The sequence below is a fragment of the Neovison vison genome, chromosome 10, assembly GCF_020171115.1.
Source record: "Neovison vison isolate M4711 chromosome 10, ASM_NN_V1, whole genome shotgun sequence".
Classification (NCBI taxonomy): domain Eukaryota; kingdom Metazoa; phylum Chordata; class Mammalia; order Carnivora; family Mustelidae; genus Neogale; species Neogale vison.
The window spans coordinates 44,378,893-44,392,210 of NC_058100.1; the positions used below are offsets into that span (position 1 = coordinate 44,378,893).

General features: G+C 52.2%; 1 protein-coding gene across 7 annotated transcripts in view; it reads left to right on the top strand.

The window, feature by feature from the left end:
* Positions 1 to 13,318, top strand: part of VASH2 (vasohibin 2) — a 39,523-nt gene that overhangs the window by 14,552 nt on the left and 11,653 nt on the right. For 2 of the 7 annotated variants that reach the window (XM_044267179.1, XM_044267175.1), the window contains exons 4-9: positions 556 to 630; positions 6,948 to 7,329; positions 8,512 to 8,627; positions 11,579 to 11,635; positions 12,323 to 12,571; positions 12,709 to 13,191. In XM_044267179.1, the coding sequence (XP_044123114.1) occupies positions 556 to 630; positions 6,948 to 7,329; positions 8,512 to 8,627; positions 11,579 to 11,635; positions 12,323 to 12,571; positions 12,709 to 12,940 (1,111 nt within the window). In that variant the 3' untranslated portion in view covers positions 12,941 to 13,191. Of the gene's footprint in view, positions 1 to 555; positions 631 to 6,947; positions 7,330 to 8,511; positions 8,628 to 11,578; positions 11,636 to 12,322; positions 12,572 to 12,708; positions 13,192 to 13,318 lie in introns of those variants that run through there. The other 5 variants (XM_044267176.1, XM_044267178.1, XM_044267177.1 and 2 more) reach the window with 5 other exon arrangements.

The following is a 13,318-nucleotide window of genomic DNA, read 5'->3' on the forward strand; positions in this document are numbered from 1 at the left end:
GAGGTACAGGAGGCCTGAGCGTTGGTTTTTGCTTTTTGGTTTTTGTTTTTTTGAGTAAGCTCCACACCCAGCGTCACAGTTTCAGGCTTCTTTTTGGCAATGCAATGCCAGAGTATATCATTTTTTTTTTTAAAGTAGGCTCCACGCCCAGTGCAGGGCTTGAACTCACAACCCTGAGATCAAGACCTGAGCTGAGATCAAGAGTCGGACACAATCAACTGAACCGCCCAGACGCCCCTGAAGTTTGTTTATGGGACCTCCTCTTGTTGCTCTTTGTAATGCCCCTCGTCCTGGGGCCTTGAGAGTACACCACAGCATACAGGCACTAACTCCAGGAACCAACTCTTGGAGAGAGAAGTGGAGAATTTAGGAGTTTAGTTCTGCCAGGTCCAGATGTGCTTTGGCTCTGTCTTGCACAGCAAGCTGTCCCCTTTCCCTCTATAATCCTGCATGTCACCTGATGTGGAGACTGGCACGCTGATGGATTGACAGACAGACAGACAGACTGCATAATTAAATCAGTCCTGAGATGCTTTGCTGTGCTCTACCCTACAGGTTAATGGAAACAGCGAAAGAAATGACTCGGGAGTCCTTGCCTATCAAATGCCTTGAAGCTGTCATCCTGGGGATGTATCCTTGAAGTGACGTTTGCTCAAGTTTACTTCATAGATGGTGGCCTCCCTGTGGGGTCCACTGTGCCTTTATTGTTCCAGACTCACAGAAGTTATGCCTGTTGTCTGGTTGGGACAAAGTGTCAAGCTCTCCCTGGTGCTTCTCTTTAACCTTGACCTTCTGGGGTTGAACCAGATCAGAGCCTGGCTCCTTGGCTCATTGTGGACATTCGCTGCAGCCTGCCCCAGGCCTAGCTCTCAGCCAGATCCACTAGTTACGAGGGGAATTCCAACTTAGAGGGACTGCAGAGAGAGCATGTATCATTATTTTTTGCATTTTTCTGGCATTGCAATAGGATAGACTCTCAAGAGGAAATGGGGTTATCCAAAGGCATCTCTGGGGAAATTTCTAAGAGTGGGTTGTAGACGAGACCAAGCAATGGCATAGAGTCTTGACTCCACAGAATGTAGAGTTGAAACAAGGGTCTGGGCTCTGCCATACTTTCTGTTCCATTTTCCGCCAGACTGCTGGCTCCTTAGCCCGAGGGGAATATGGTACAAAAAGCTATGATGGAAGTAGAACATGATCTGACAGAAGAGCAAAGAAACTTGTAGTCCCTTGGGGTGGCTGGCTGGAAGGGACAGTGACCAAGGGAATGCAGCAAGACATGAACTTGGGAGGTGGACCCAAAAAAAACCAGTTGGGTCCTTGAGTGCTGTGCTGAGAAGTGTGACCTTCCTTCCAAAGGCTAGGGCAGCTCCCAAGAAAGCTCGGCAGCAGAGGCACGACACGACCAGGCATGCGTGTTAGAAAGGTGGTTCTTCAGGCAGATTGAAGGGCAGGCTGGAGAAGAAGCTGGATCTGCGAAGCCCATTAGGATCTGCTCCCTGAGGGATATGGTGATGCTTGAACCATGGTCCTGGCCAGGGGAACAGAGGTGAGGAGACATCAAGAAGATAGAATTTCCAGATCTTAGAGGCCAACTGAGTGCCGGAGTGGATGAGGAGGAAGTCAACCAATGGACTGGGTGGTAGTTTGTGGAGGATGCGCAGAAGGGATGAGGGCATCTGAGAGGTGAGATTCTTTGACCCAGATGCCGGGCTGATTATCTGTAAGAGTTAGAGGAGTCAGAGGCAATGAGCCCACATCTCTGGCTTGGAAAACTGGGTGATCGGGTAGGTGTGCTGCCGCCCAAAGAGGGACTTGCGGGGAGAGTCAGATTTATGGGGAGGGGAGTTCAGATTTGAGTATGTTCAATTTGAGACGTGGGCAGGGGTCAGATGTTGGGGTGGGTATGGAGAGTGTGATGCTCACGAGGGGGCTCGGCACCGGAAATAGGAATCGGGGAGCTGTACGTACTTAGGGAATGGTAGCTGCTGTTCAAGGAGTGAGAAGAGAGAAAGATCAAGGAAGAGATCCCACCCTGTTGTGGTTTCGATGGACATGGTGAGCCCGTGACAGAGACGAAGGAAAGTTAGAGAGCTGGAAGGAAACCCAGGATGGAACGAGGCAAGCGTGACATCAATGGAAGGACTGGTGGCTCAGAATCAGACCAGGGACAGTAGGTCAGGGGCAGTCTGTGGGCTTGGTCTCCTGGACACGTTCATGGGAACGGCAGTGTCTGGCCCTCTGCAGTGTTCAGGGCACTGGCAGGCTGCGTCTGAAAAAGATGGTCTATAGGTGCCCAGGCTGACCTTTGAAAAATGGGAATTTGAGACTTATTGTGGCCCTTCCCCCACAGTTCCGTCCTACCTCCTCCCTGCTCCTCACAAAGGAGAGGAAACGTGCCTGGGGAGCCCAGCCAGAGGGCAGAACAGGGTGGAGGCCACAGATGGCTCCAGGGGCCTTTCTGAGGCAGGAGTCAGTCACAGCTGTTGTGCTGAGCCTCCTGTGACTTTGATGGGGGTGAACAGCTGTTGGGGGTTTGCTGGGGGAGTTAGTGAAGGAGAGCCAGAGCACAGGCCCTTCGCTGGGCAGGCCAGCTACCTTCAGACTCTGCTGACGGAGGTCTGGGTGCCTCTGGGCAGAGGCCATCTTGCTTTACACAGTCGCCATGTCCCCCCGTAGTGGTGTAAACCCAAGCACGACTGCAGGTTTCCGGGGATTAATCAGTTCTTTTGGGTCATGAGGGAAACACTTGTGACTGGCCTCTGGGCCTGTCCAAATCAGAGGACAGTGTGGCCTTGGTTTTCCTTTATTCTTACCAGTGTGACATTACAGAGAAGGGCCCGGAAGAGGAACGGGGGCGCACACTGCTGAACTCAGGGAAATTTGACTCTTGGACACAGACAAGAAACACAAACCTAAATTCCAAAAGTTACGTCTTTGTCTTTTCTTTTTGCTCTTTGTCAGCATCCCTATGGCCTGCTTTTCTCTCGAGCACAGTGAAGGACAGGACTTAGGTCATCTGTCTGTGTCTCCCACAGGCCCCTCTGCAGGTCCTGGGAAACAAATAGCACCTCAACAACCTTGAAATAGGTCAGCTTGCCTGCTGCTTGGAAGCCTGTGTCCCCTGTCTTGTCCTTCCTTGTTTTCTCCCGTTTGATGCTAGTCCGGAGTTAGGATTCATTCAGGAAGAGCCCCTACTTTTGCTCATGCACACACTTTCACAGGCCTGCAGGAGACAAAGACCTTCGATTCGTCTTCCGAATCCTGGCAATGATTTGGGGAGGCCTCGCTCACCATGAAGGGGCTTAATCATGGTGCAGGTTAGATGCTGGACGGATCTTCTAGGAGCTTGGGCATGGCTGCTCCCTCATCCCTAGAAAAGCTCAGGCCACTTCCCTGCCCTCATCCACACTTCCTTGTCTCCTTCCCTTACTCTAGGTCCCAAGGCTTCCCGATAGCCATAAAGATGGAAGAAATCCTAGCAATGGCAACTTGTGACAGAATGGACTGGTGGTCACTCCCATCCCCCGCCTCCCTCCCTCTTCTCCACGTGGTTGACTCTACTTGTCCCACAGACTAATTTCGGTGTGGTCACCCCATGACCTCTTCTCTGCTCTCCCAGAGGCCGCTGGGCTCTCTCACAGCACACGTCACATTGGGGTGGTTCTTTTCAGTGTCACTGAGACCCCATTGACGTACAGCACTGTTGAGGTTTAAGGTAAACAGCATCGTGGCTTGACAACTGTTTATTGTGAATGTGGGTTTTTCATTGTAGTAAAATAGTCATGCCGTAAAATTAGCATTTTCACTCTAAGTGTACAGTGCGTGGCACTGAGAACACTCCTGTTGTCACGCAAGCATGGGCACCCGCTGTCTCTAGAACCTCGTCTTCCCCAACTGAAATGCCATGCCCGTGGGGCGCTCACTCCCCATTTTCCTCCCCGCCCCCATCAATCACCTGTCTACTTTCATCTCTACGAATGTGACTACTCCAGATACCTCAGAAAGGGGAATCATACAGTATTTGTCCTTTTCTGACTGGCTTATTTCTAAGCCCAGTGTCCTCAGTGTCCAAGTTGTAGCCCAAGTCATAATTTCCCGACTTTTTAAGGTGGAAGGATATTCCATTGTAAACACCACGTTCGTTCATCCAGCCACCCATCCGTGGGCACGGGATCGCGTCCCCCCTTTCCGCTGCTGTGAACATGGGTGTGCAAAGTCCCTGTCCACATCCCCACTTTTAGTTCTTGTGGGTACACGTCCAGGAGTTGCTGGATCATATGGCAAATCAATCAATCAATCAATCTTTCTTTCCTTCCTTCTTTCCTTCCTTACTCCTTCCCTTCCTTCTCCTTCTCCTTTTTCTTCTTCTTCTTCTTCTTTTTTTGAGGAACTGCCATCCTGGTTGTGTCGTGTCCATTTTGAGTCTGTGTCCCCGACAGGCTTCCAGAAGAGGGCTGCGCTCTTGCTCTCTGGCTCCATAGCCCTGCCCACAGCCTGTCGGGCACAGGAGATATGCGCCCAGTGAGGGTTCGTTGTCACTAAAAACGACTGAGAAAGCGCTTCTTCCAACCCCAGAGAACTCACCCCAGAAAACAAGCAGGAGTGGGCGTCAGGGGCCTCGGAAGGTTGGGATTTCACTCCCTCCCTGCCAGTTCGTGTCACAGGAGGAAGTGACAAGAAAACAGCTAACTTTAGAGAGAGGAGACATGCTTACATCGAGGCCCTGTCCTCAGGTCAGCCTTCAGGGTTGGCTTCTGGTAGCTTCTTTCTTTTAAGTGTACCTGGACTGGCCCTCACCGAGGCAGTCTTTTTTTTAAGTCTAAGGAAGGTGTCTCGCAATGGAGGGTCATCCTTGCAGCAAGCATTGACAGAGCATGTCTCTGTGCCAGGCCTGTGCTATGTCTGGGGACAGACACCAGCCTGCGATACACAACTCCCGTCCCTACAAGATGCAAAGAGACACCCAGTTATAACACTGGGCGATTAAGCAGCAAGCGCTATTAGCTGTGGCGGTTCTTGAGTTGGGCGGTGGGGTGGGGTACTTAACTCATACTGAGGAAGGTTGGGGAAAGGGGGAAGGAGGGAAGGGAGTGCAGTGTCGCTGTTCCATTTGGGATGCCGCGTGTGTAAAGAGAGTAAGCCCACAGCATCCTTCTCACTCGTGATTTTTACAAGACCCCGAAAATCTCTGCCCGGTTAGAATCCCCTTGCCCTAGAGGGCTGCTGTGTGAGGGAAGCCATAAGGAAGGTTCTACTGTGATAGGGAGCATCACATGTTACAGGGTATGTTTAGGGCCATTTTGTTCAGTTGGTCTCATAGCTTTGTAATGTCAGGGTCATTTAAAAGTCATTCAAGACTTTCAGTTTTATATTACTTCCCATTATGAGGGAATATATCGGCCAAGGGCATGGGTGTGGATTCTTTATGGTCTTGGCATATCCTTCAAACATGTCTCAGGTTGATTGTGGGTCCGTGTGCTGGTCCAGGGTGTGTGTGTGGGGGGTGAAACTGGACAAAGGAATTATGAGCAGGGGCTGAATTGTGGCAGGACTTTGGTAAGGGATTTGGCTCAAGTCTGAGGAAGAGGAGAGAGAGTGAAAACTGAAGCAGAAGAGTTGACACATACCAAATTTTGGCTTGAGTAGAACATTCTAGCCTCTGGGTGGAAAGTCTATTGAAGTGGGGGCAAGAAATGGTGAAGACAGATTCTCAATGTAGAGAACCGTATCCACTGACTGAGCACTTACCAGGCACAGGCCACCATGGGGAGCACCTGGATTATTATTTACCTCAGAATCACCCTGGAGTCACCACAGGTTTTCAGCAGAAAAATGATGTCATGAGTTTTCAACAACCCTCTCCATAAATACCGGGTCCTTGCCAAGGTAATCCTGGGATTTTTGAGATGGGCTTGAGGCTGTGGTAGTACTTGTCGTGTGGAGTCAGTGGGGTAGTTAGTTACGCGGCGCTGCCCCTGTGGAGTTATTGGTCCCAAACCGAAACAATGGTATAAGTTTTGCTGATTTGCTCGATCCAAATGGGCTAAGTGGAGAAAGCCAATCTGTGATGCCAGGTGTTCTGGGGAATGAGGGGAACCTGAGGTTCGGGTGCTGGAGGCAGCTTTCCGTGTGGTACTCAAGGCTGTTGGCATGGGTGTACTGGGGCCCATGAGAGGAGCAGATGAGGGGCAGCTGTGACCTGTTCTGATGCCTTCCCGTCCAGGTAATCGACCAGTCTGTTTCTTTTCTTTCTTTTTCTTCTTCTTCTTTTTTTTTTCTTTTTTAAGATTTTACTTATTTGAGAGAGAGAGAGGGCATGACAGAGAGAGAGAGCGAGAGAGCGATCATGATGGGGGGAGGGGTAGAAGAGAAGAAGACTCCCTGCTGAGCAGGGAGCCTGATGTGGGACTCGATTCCAGGACCCTGGGATCTGACAAAGCCAAAGGCAGATGCTTAACCCAGGTGCCGCCCAGGTACGCAGTCAGTTTGTTTTCCATCTCACTGCCTTGCCTTGATTCTGTTTTTCACTTTTCTCCTGGAACAATGCAGAGGTCTTCAATTCCTGCTCTGTCCCACACACTCCAGCCAGGAGTGATGTCGGAGAACGTCATTCTCATCACATTTTAAAAAGCCTTTAATACTCCTCACGTCCTGAAGAAAACCAAGGGAGGGGGAAAGTCCATGATTTTGTTTTGCACATTTATTTAATTACTAAAGTAGAGGGAAAGTTTTTAATTTGGCTTCAATATGCATCATCTAATAGGTACTCAAAGAGATTGAGTGAATCTTTTCTGAAAGGATTAACGTGGAAAGGGTAGATGTGGACCTGCTCAGAGGCAGAGAGATGGACACTTAATTTGCCATACAGATCACATTCCCTCCTGGGAGTCCAAGCTCTCAATTCTCAAGGCCTCCCTTCTCTTCCTTGACTCAGATGGTCTAAGATACTTAACCAATGGACAGCCTTCCATCGAGCGATTCCCCATCAGCTTTAAAACCTACTTCTCAGGAAACTATTTTCACCATGTTGTGCTGGGGATTTATTGCAATGGCCGCTACGGCTCACTGGGCATGAGCCGAAGGGCTGAGCTGATGGACAAGCCGTTGACCTTTCGAACTCTGAGTGACCTCATCTTTGACTTTGAAGACTCCTACAAGAAATACCTGCACACAGTCAAGAAGGTCAAGATTGGGCTGTACGTCCCCCATGAGCCTCATAGCTTCCAGCCCATTGAGTGGAAGCAGCTGGTCCTCAATGTCTCCAAGATGTTAAGGGCTGACATAAGGAAGGAGCTGGAGAAATACGCCAGGGACATGAGAATGAAGGTAGGTGCTGGGAAGGCAAACGAGTGATGGTAGAGAGTTCTATCCCCGTCCACTGTCTGTCTATCTGTCTCTTGCCTCTTGCCCCATGTTTCTGGGATGGTCAGAAGCTTCTTGAGGTTATCTTGCTTAATAACCATCCTATTAAAACAAAAAATACAAATCATTTGCTATTTGACACGGACGATTAAAGGCTACTTCAAAACCTGGAGCTGAAGTCAGTTGAGATGTTCAAGTTAAAGCAGTGTCTCGGCCTGTATTTCCTTCTGTGAAATCAAATCCAAAATGTTAAAGTCATTTTAGATTAAGGCTCTCGTTTTGTTTTGTTGTTTTGGTCTTTATGATAGGGTGACTCATCATTGCAGTTTGCCTGAAACTGGGGGGTTTCAGGGGGTTTCAGTACGTAAAACCAGGAAGGTTCTGGGCACACAAGGAGAGCGGGTCACCGTGCTTTATAATCTTTTGCAGAGTCACATTCTGTCTCTGCTTTGCTTTATAAATTGCAACACATTTTGGCATAACATTCTGGCCTGGTGTCTCAATACCAAAGAAGCATTCACTGTGCTGGATTCACAGAAACTACACTCATAAGCCCCTCTTCCTTCTCCCATGTCATTTCCCTGGTAACATCGTGCCTGCTTGTCCGTGCCCCTCCAGGGCTTGTGGAGTCACTCAGAGAAAGTCTGTGTGGACACAGAGGACCACAGGGAAAAGAGATTTTGCTGACCTCAAGCTGTTTAGTGCCTGGGGACTTGTCATCTTCACCCTGAGGGACCTGGGACGGAGATTCTTGATAAAATGAAATCACTCTGTGCCTGTGTATGGGGTGGGAGAGTCAGAGGAAGAACAAGCTGGTTTCTGGGGCAATGGAGATGGGACTTTGCCCTCACGAGATAGCACACAGCTCCTGGAAAGAGCCCCAAGAGGCTGAGGCATAGGGCTTTGTTGTTCTGCTGTGGAAAAGGGGACACAGTGTGTAATCATTTCAGCTTCTGGGGAAGGGGTCCTCTGCTCCTCACCAGTGAAGACTGAGCAAGGAACATCCGTCAGGACTCCCCTTGAAGGTCTTCCGGCTTGGTATCTCCTAGGCCGGGCACTCACAGTCGGGGCAGGGAGGCTGTGGGAAGACAGGAGGGTGGTTTAACCTTCCAGAGCCAGCGTGGTAACTCCTCACATCTCCTTCAGATCCTGAAACCTGCAAGTGCCCATTCTCCAACCCAAGTGAGAAGCCGGGGGAAATCCCTGTCCCCCCGAAGGAGACAGGCGAGCCCCCCAAGACGGCTCGGCAGGAGAGACAAGTCGTGAGTACTATTTCCTCTTCCCTGGCTCGGGCCAGCACACACATCCATGGGGTTGTCCTGGCCCGTGGGGACAAAGCTGTGTCCTGGGCGTGGCATCTGAACCAGACTGAGATCTCCAAGAGGACCGGTCCTCCATCAGGGTGCATCCCTTGTGGAGAAGGGTCCACGGTACACGTCGCCCCCATTGCTCTGACGCTACTGCCTGTCCGTTGTAGACTCAGACGAAGGGACAAGCTCCAGACTGCCAGAGATGAAGGAGATCCTGAGATCCCGGCAGCGTTGGGGGAATGGTGGATGTAGGGTTAGGAAGCATGGGTCTGGGGCCAGCTCAGCCCCTTGTGAGCCACACGACTTGAGGCTGGCCATGGAACCTTCCTTGGCTTAAGTTCCCTTGGCTGGAAGATGGGATTGTTAGAACTGATGAAACTTTCCTAAAACCCCGTAGCCCTCTGTGCCCAGGAGAAATCATGATCGTTCTTAAGGTCATGGCATCTTTGGGTCATTCTTTCTCCCTTGCTGACCCTGTCTTCCCCCATCTTATCCACCGATTCCACACCTACTCCTGAGGTCAAAATGACTCCCTTGGGAAATGACAGTTTGGAGAAGTACCCAGGGATAATCCACGGGCTGATATTTGGGCCGTACCCAAATAATCAAATACTGTACCCAAATATACCACTGTCAGTAATACCAGCGCATGCTGGTCACGAGCAGCTCTCACTGAGCCTGGGACAGTGTGGAATAGCGCACAGAGGTCCGGGGCGAGCCCCCGCTTGGCCGCCCCTTAGCCCTGCGGCCTGGGCACACCTCTCAGGAACCTTCTTTGCTCATCCGTCCAAGACGATAAAAACACTTTCCCTGCCTCCTCCTCAAGGAGTCATGGGACCCACTTAGAAGACATAGGGACAGCGGTTTGTTCATGGTGAGCAGCTTTTAACGCAGACGTGTCATTATTGTCACATCAGCCCTGTAGGGTAAGAAGGCAGAGTTTTAGTTTTCACTGTCAAAGGCAGAAACCAGAACGCAAACCCGGTTTGTTATCTTGTGCTGTCTTGTAGTTGGTCAGTGACGGCACTGGGACTGGAACCCGGCTTCCCTGGCTCTGGGAGCGGGGAGGGGGATGGAAGTGTTGGTTCTGTCAGGATGAAGTGGTTTCAGTTCTGAGGAAAGTTCCCTGTTTGTCCCCAATCTACCTCCTCCGCCCAACCAGGTGCAGAATCTACAGCCCGAGGGTATTGGCTAAGACGGCTGGGGTCCAGGCTTTGACAGGGGACGAGGTGGAAAGGAGGGGCTCCTGCAGCAAGAGAAGCTGGAGTGTGGGGGGCTTCAGCACGGCTCTGACCTTTGGGGGAGCAGGATGGCTTCAGAGCTTTGGCACAAGCCTCTGACCCTAATCCTGCCTCTGATGCTGGCCACTACGCTTGCCTCTTGACCCTGACCTTCACCGGCACCCTCTCTCCCCCCCTCTCCCATGCAGCCATCCATTCATTGGCGACCCTGAATGAAGTAGCAGTTGTCTCAGAGGACTGTGCATGTGTGAACCCTTTTTAGAGGGCACGGAGCATGGAGCCCGGGACCCCGAAGTAGCAATCTGGTTACTCAAGGAGCGGGGAGGGGCGCTTTGCTCTGCCTTGTTAGCTTTGCTGTCCCGGGAGGGCTAAATCTTCCCTTAGGAGCTCCCAGTCTGCAGCAGACACTGAGCGGTCCAGAAAGCCCCACTCTGCCCTCTAAACCCGGAAGCCCCGAGTGTGCCCCTGGAGGGCAGATGCACCGGACGACAGGATGGGGTTTTCAGACCATTCCTGTCGCATCCGTTTTACTTGCATCCACAGGAAATTTGCAGTCCAAGGCATGTTAGGTTTTTTACCAGAAAAAGTTCCCATGAGTGCCCAGGGATGGGAAAGCCAGCAAGATCTCAGACGCTGGCTGTGGAGACAGAAATCCGAGGACGTGCCAGGTGCCAGTGGTCCGAGAACAGTATGGGAAGAAGGTGCACTGGGGCCTGGATTGTGGGATTTGAGCTGCTGCTTAGGCACCCTGGGGGAGCATTCTAGAAGCCCCTGAGAATGCCGATCTGGAGCTTGAGGAGTAGAGACTGTGACGGCAGAGCCATCTGCTTAGACGCGACAGTTGAAGCGATAGCTGGAGGAGTCGGTGAGGAGGGAGGGACAGGCTGGCAGGCTCCGAGGGGCCCAGGGGATGAAGGGCCAGAGCTGGGGATGGGGAAGGAATAGCAGAGAGGCGGGTCAGGAGTGCGAAGGGAGGCGGGGAGGGGGATGAGGGAGAGTTTAAGGTCAGGTAGATGAGGACGGAGAAGCGGACAGACTGTGCGTTCAGTGGCTTTTATCCCGCTGGTGAGGGAGGTGCGTCGCTGGGTGGGAGCGAGGAGGAGCTGGTGGGTTATGGGCATAGGACGGGGAGAAGGGGCTGCAGCAGCACGGGGCCCAGCTGAGGAGAGACGGAAGGATCCTGCTCCCGGTTTGCAAACTCACTGGAGCAAGACCAGAACAGAATCCCCGGAGGGCTTGTTAAGACAGATGGGGGCCCCTCCCCCGGTGTTTGTGATTCAGCAGACCTGGATGGGCCCCGAGGACCTGCTGTTCTGGCAAGTTCCCAGGTGATGCTGATGCCGCTGGTCCAGGGACCACTCTTGGAGAACCACAGTTGGTTCTGATTTGGGGGTTGACTTTAAAAAAACAGTGACATGTCAAGGTGCAGGCACTTGCATTTTCTGGGGCTCAGCTCTACTTGGTCCTGCCTGGGCCTCTGGAGCCTGAGGTGCTGAGGTGCTATTGGAGGGTGTGACCCCGGCCTGACCCCCATGTTGGGCTCCACTGAAGACATGCTGGGCAGAGCCTGGCGAGTCATTCTCCTAGGGGCCAGGTAGGGAACTGGTGTTCGGTCACCCCCGAGCCATGCCTGTACCCTAATCTCTGGACTTTGTCTCACAGCCGAGGCAAGCGACCACACCTGTGCCCACAGAGGACAGCTCTTAGACTGCCGCAGTTGTGAGTGCAAAGCACCTTCCAGTGTCGGGGGGGCCCCCTTCACCCTCACTCACCCCTCCTGTCAGCCGGAAGCAGGAAGTGGGCCCGAAGCAGGAAGTGCAGGAAATGGGCCCGGGGATGGGGAGAAAGGCAGTAGGGAGAGGGCAGCATTCCCCGGTGGGGTCAGGAAGGAAGACCTGCAGGAAGATGGGGCTTCCGCTCCACCACCCGCTTCCCTCCATGCCCTGAAGCGAGCCCAGCCCTGGCTGCACAGAGGCGATGGCTCATGGTTCAGTGAAAACATAAACTTTTCCAAAATGTCGAAGGGTGGCTGCACCCCTCCCCGGAAGCCCGCAGCCCTTTCTCCCGGGCATGGCACTAGTTCCCAGGAGTCTCCCTCCATCCACTCCCCCTAGTGGGTCAGGTCTTAGGGATTTTCTCTTTCACAGCCAGGGCAGGGTGGCTTTGGAAGAGTTTGACCATCAAGGGAGCCTAGGTGGCTTGTGGGTTCCTGTGGACCATCTGGTGTGAGCAAATCCAGGAAGACCGTGGCCACCCTTGGTAGCCGAAACCCCTGCCAGTTCTTTTCCCAGTTTAGACGTCAGGAGGGGATTCTCGAGGGCAAATATCTTGGCCGAGGTTTCAAGTGGATTGAGGTGTTACAAGGTATTACTAATTCCTCCTTAAACCCTGCTTTCTGAGTTGCAGGGCTGGGTCGGGGATCACAGGGGCTCGAGGGGACAGAGAAGCAAGGGCTGAAAGGAAAATGCAAGGCTGCGTGACCCAGGGAGGACAAGAAGGACGGAAGCACCCAGCCCCTCCCTCCCTCTCCAGATCCCAGCTTCCGCCATTGCCACAGACTAGAGCCCGGGACACCCTCGTTCCTAGAGGTGTGTCTGGAGGAGAACAGCTTCTCAGCTTCTACCCCTGTCCTTCAGCAAGCAGGCTTTTCTCCAGGTAATCTTGATTTGGTGAGGAAACGAGAAAGGGACCCATTTGGTACTGACCCAATAACTCCACCAAAATTCTAGGCCTCCTGCGATGGAATGGCCAGGACTGGGGAGGTGGCTCTGTCACCGTGTTATTTTTTTCAGCATTACACAAGGCCATCAGATCATTTCTAAATGTGTCGGGTGCCATGATGAAGCTTGGGAGTGGCCCAGCGCGTGGAATATTACCATAACAGGCAAGAGGCCCATCCGCTGTGGGGTCCCGGCCCCTTTCTGTGCTGGGATAATTTTAGTGGTTTCGTATCCCTGCCGACCTCTTCTGTACAGCTGCAGCTACTCCGGCCCTGCATTCCTCTCCGTTTTTGCACTCGTCTGAATAACCCTTCCGGAAAGGAGGATCAGCGTCACTGGGTTGACAGAAGCGTCAGCTGGGTGGGAGGGCGAACAGCAAAGGCTGCACTAGGTGTCAGCTCAGGGCAGGGCGTCAAGAGGGAGACAGGGGCGCCCCCACACGCTACCCCATGAGTCCTTTGTCAGCCTCTGCTCCCCTAGGCGTGTTTAAAGCGCCATCCACACAGTGCAAATTGTTTCCTGTGGTTCCAAGAGAGGCAGGGAGATGGAGATTGAGAGCCATGTTTTATAATTATTTTTTTAAATTTATTTATTTTTATTTTTTATAAATATATAATGCATTTTTATCCCCAGGGGTGCAGGTCTGTGAATCGCCAGGTTTACACACTTCACAGCACTCACC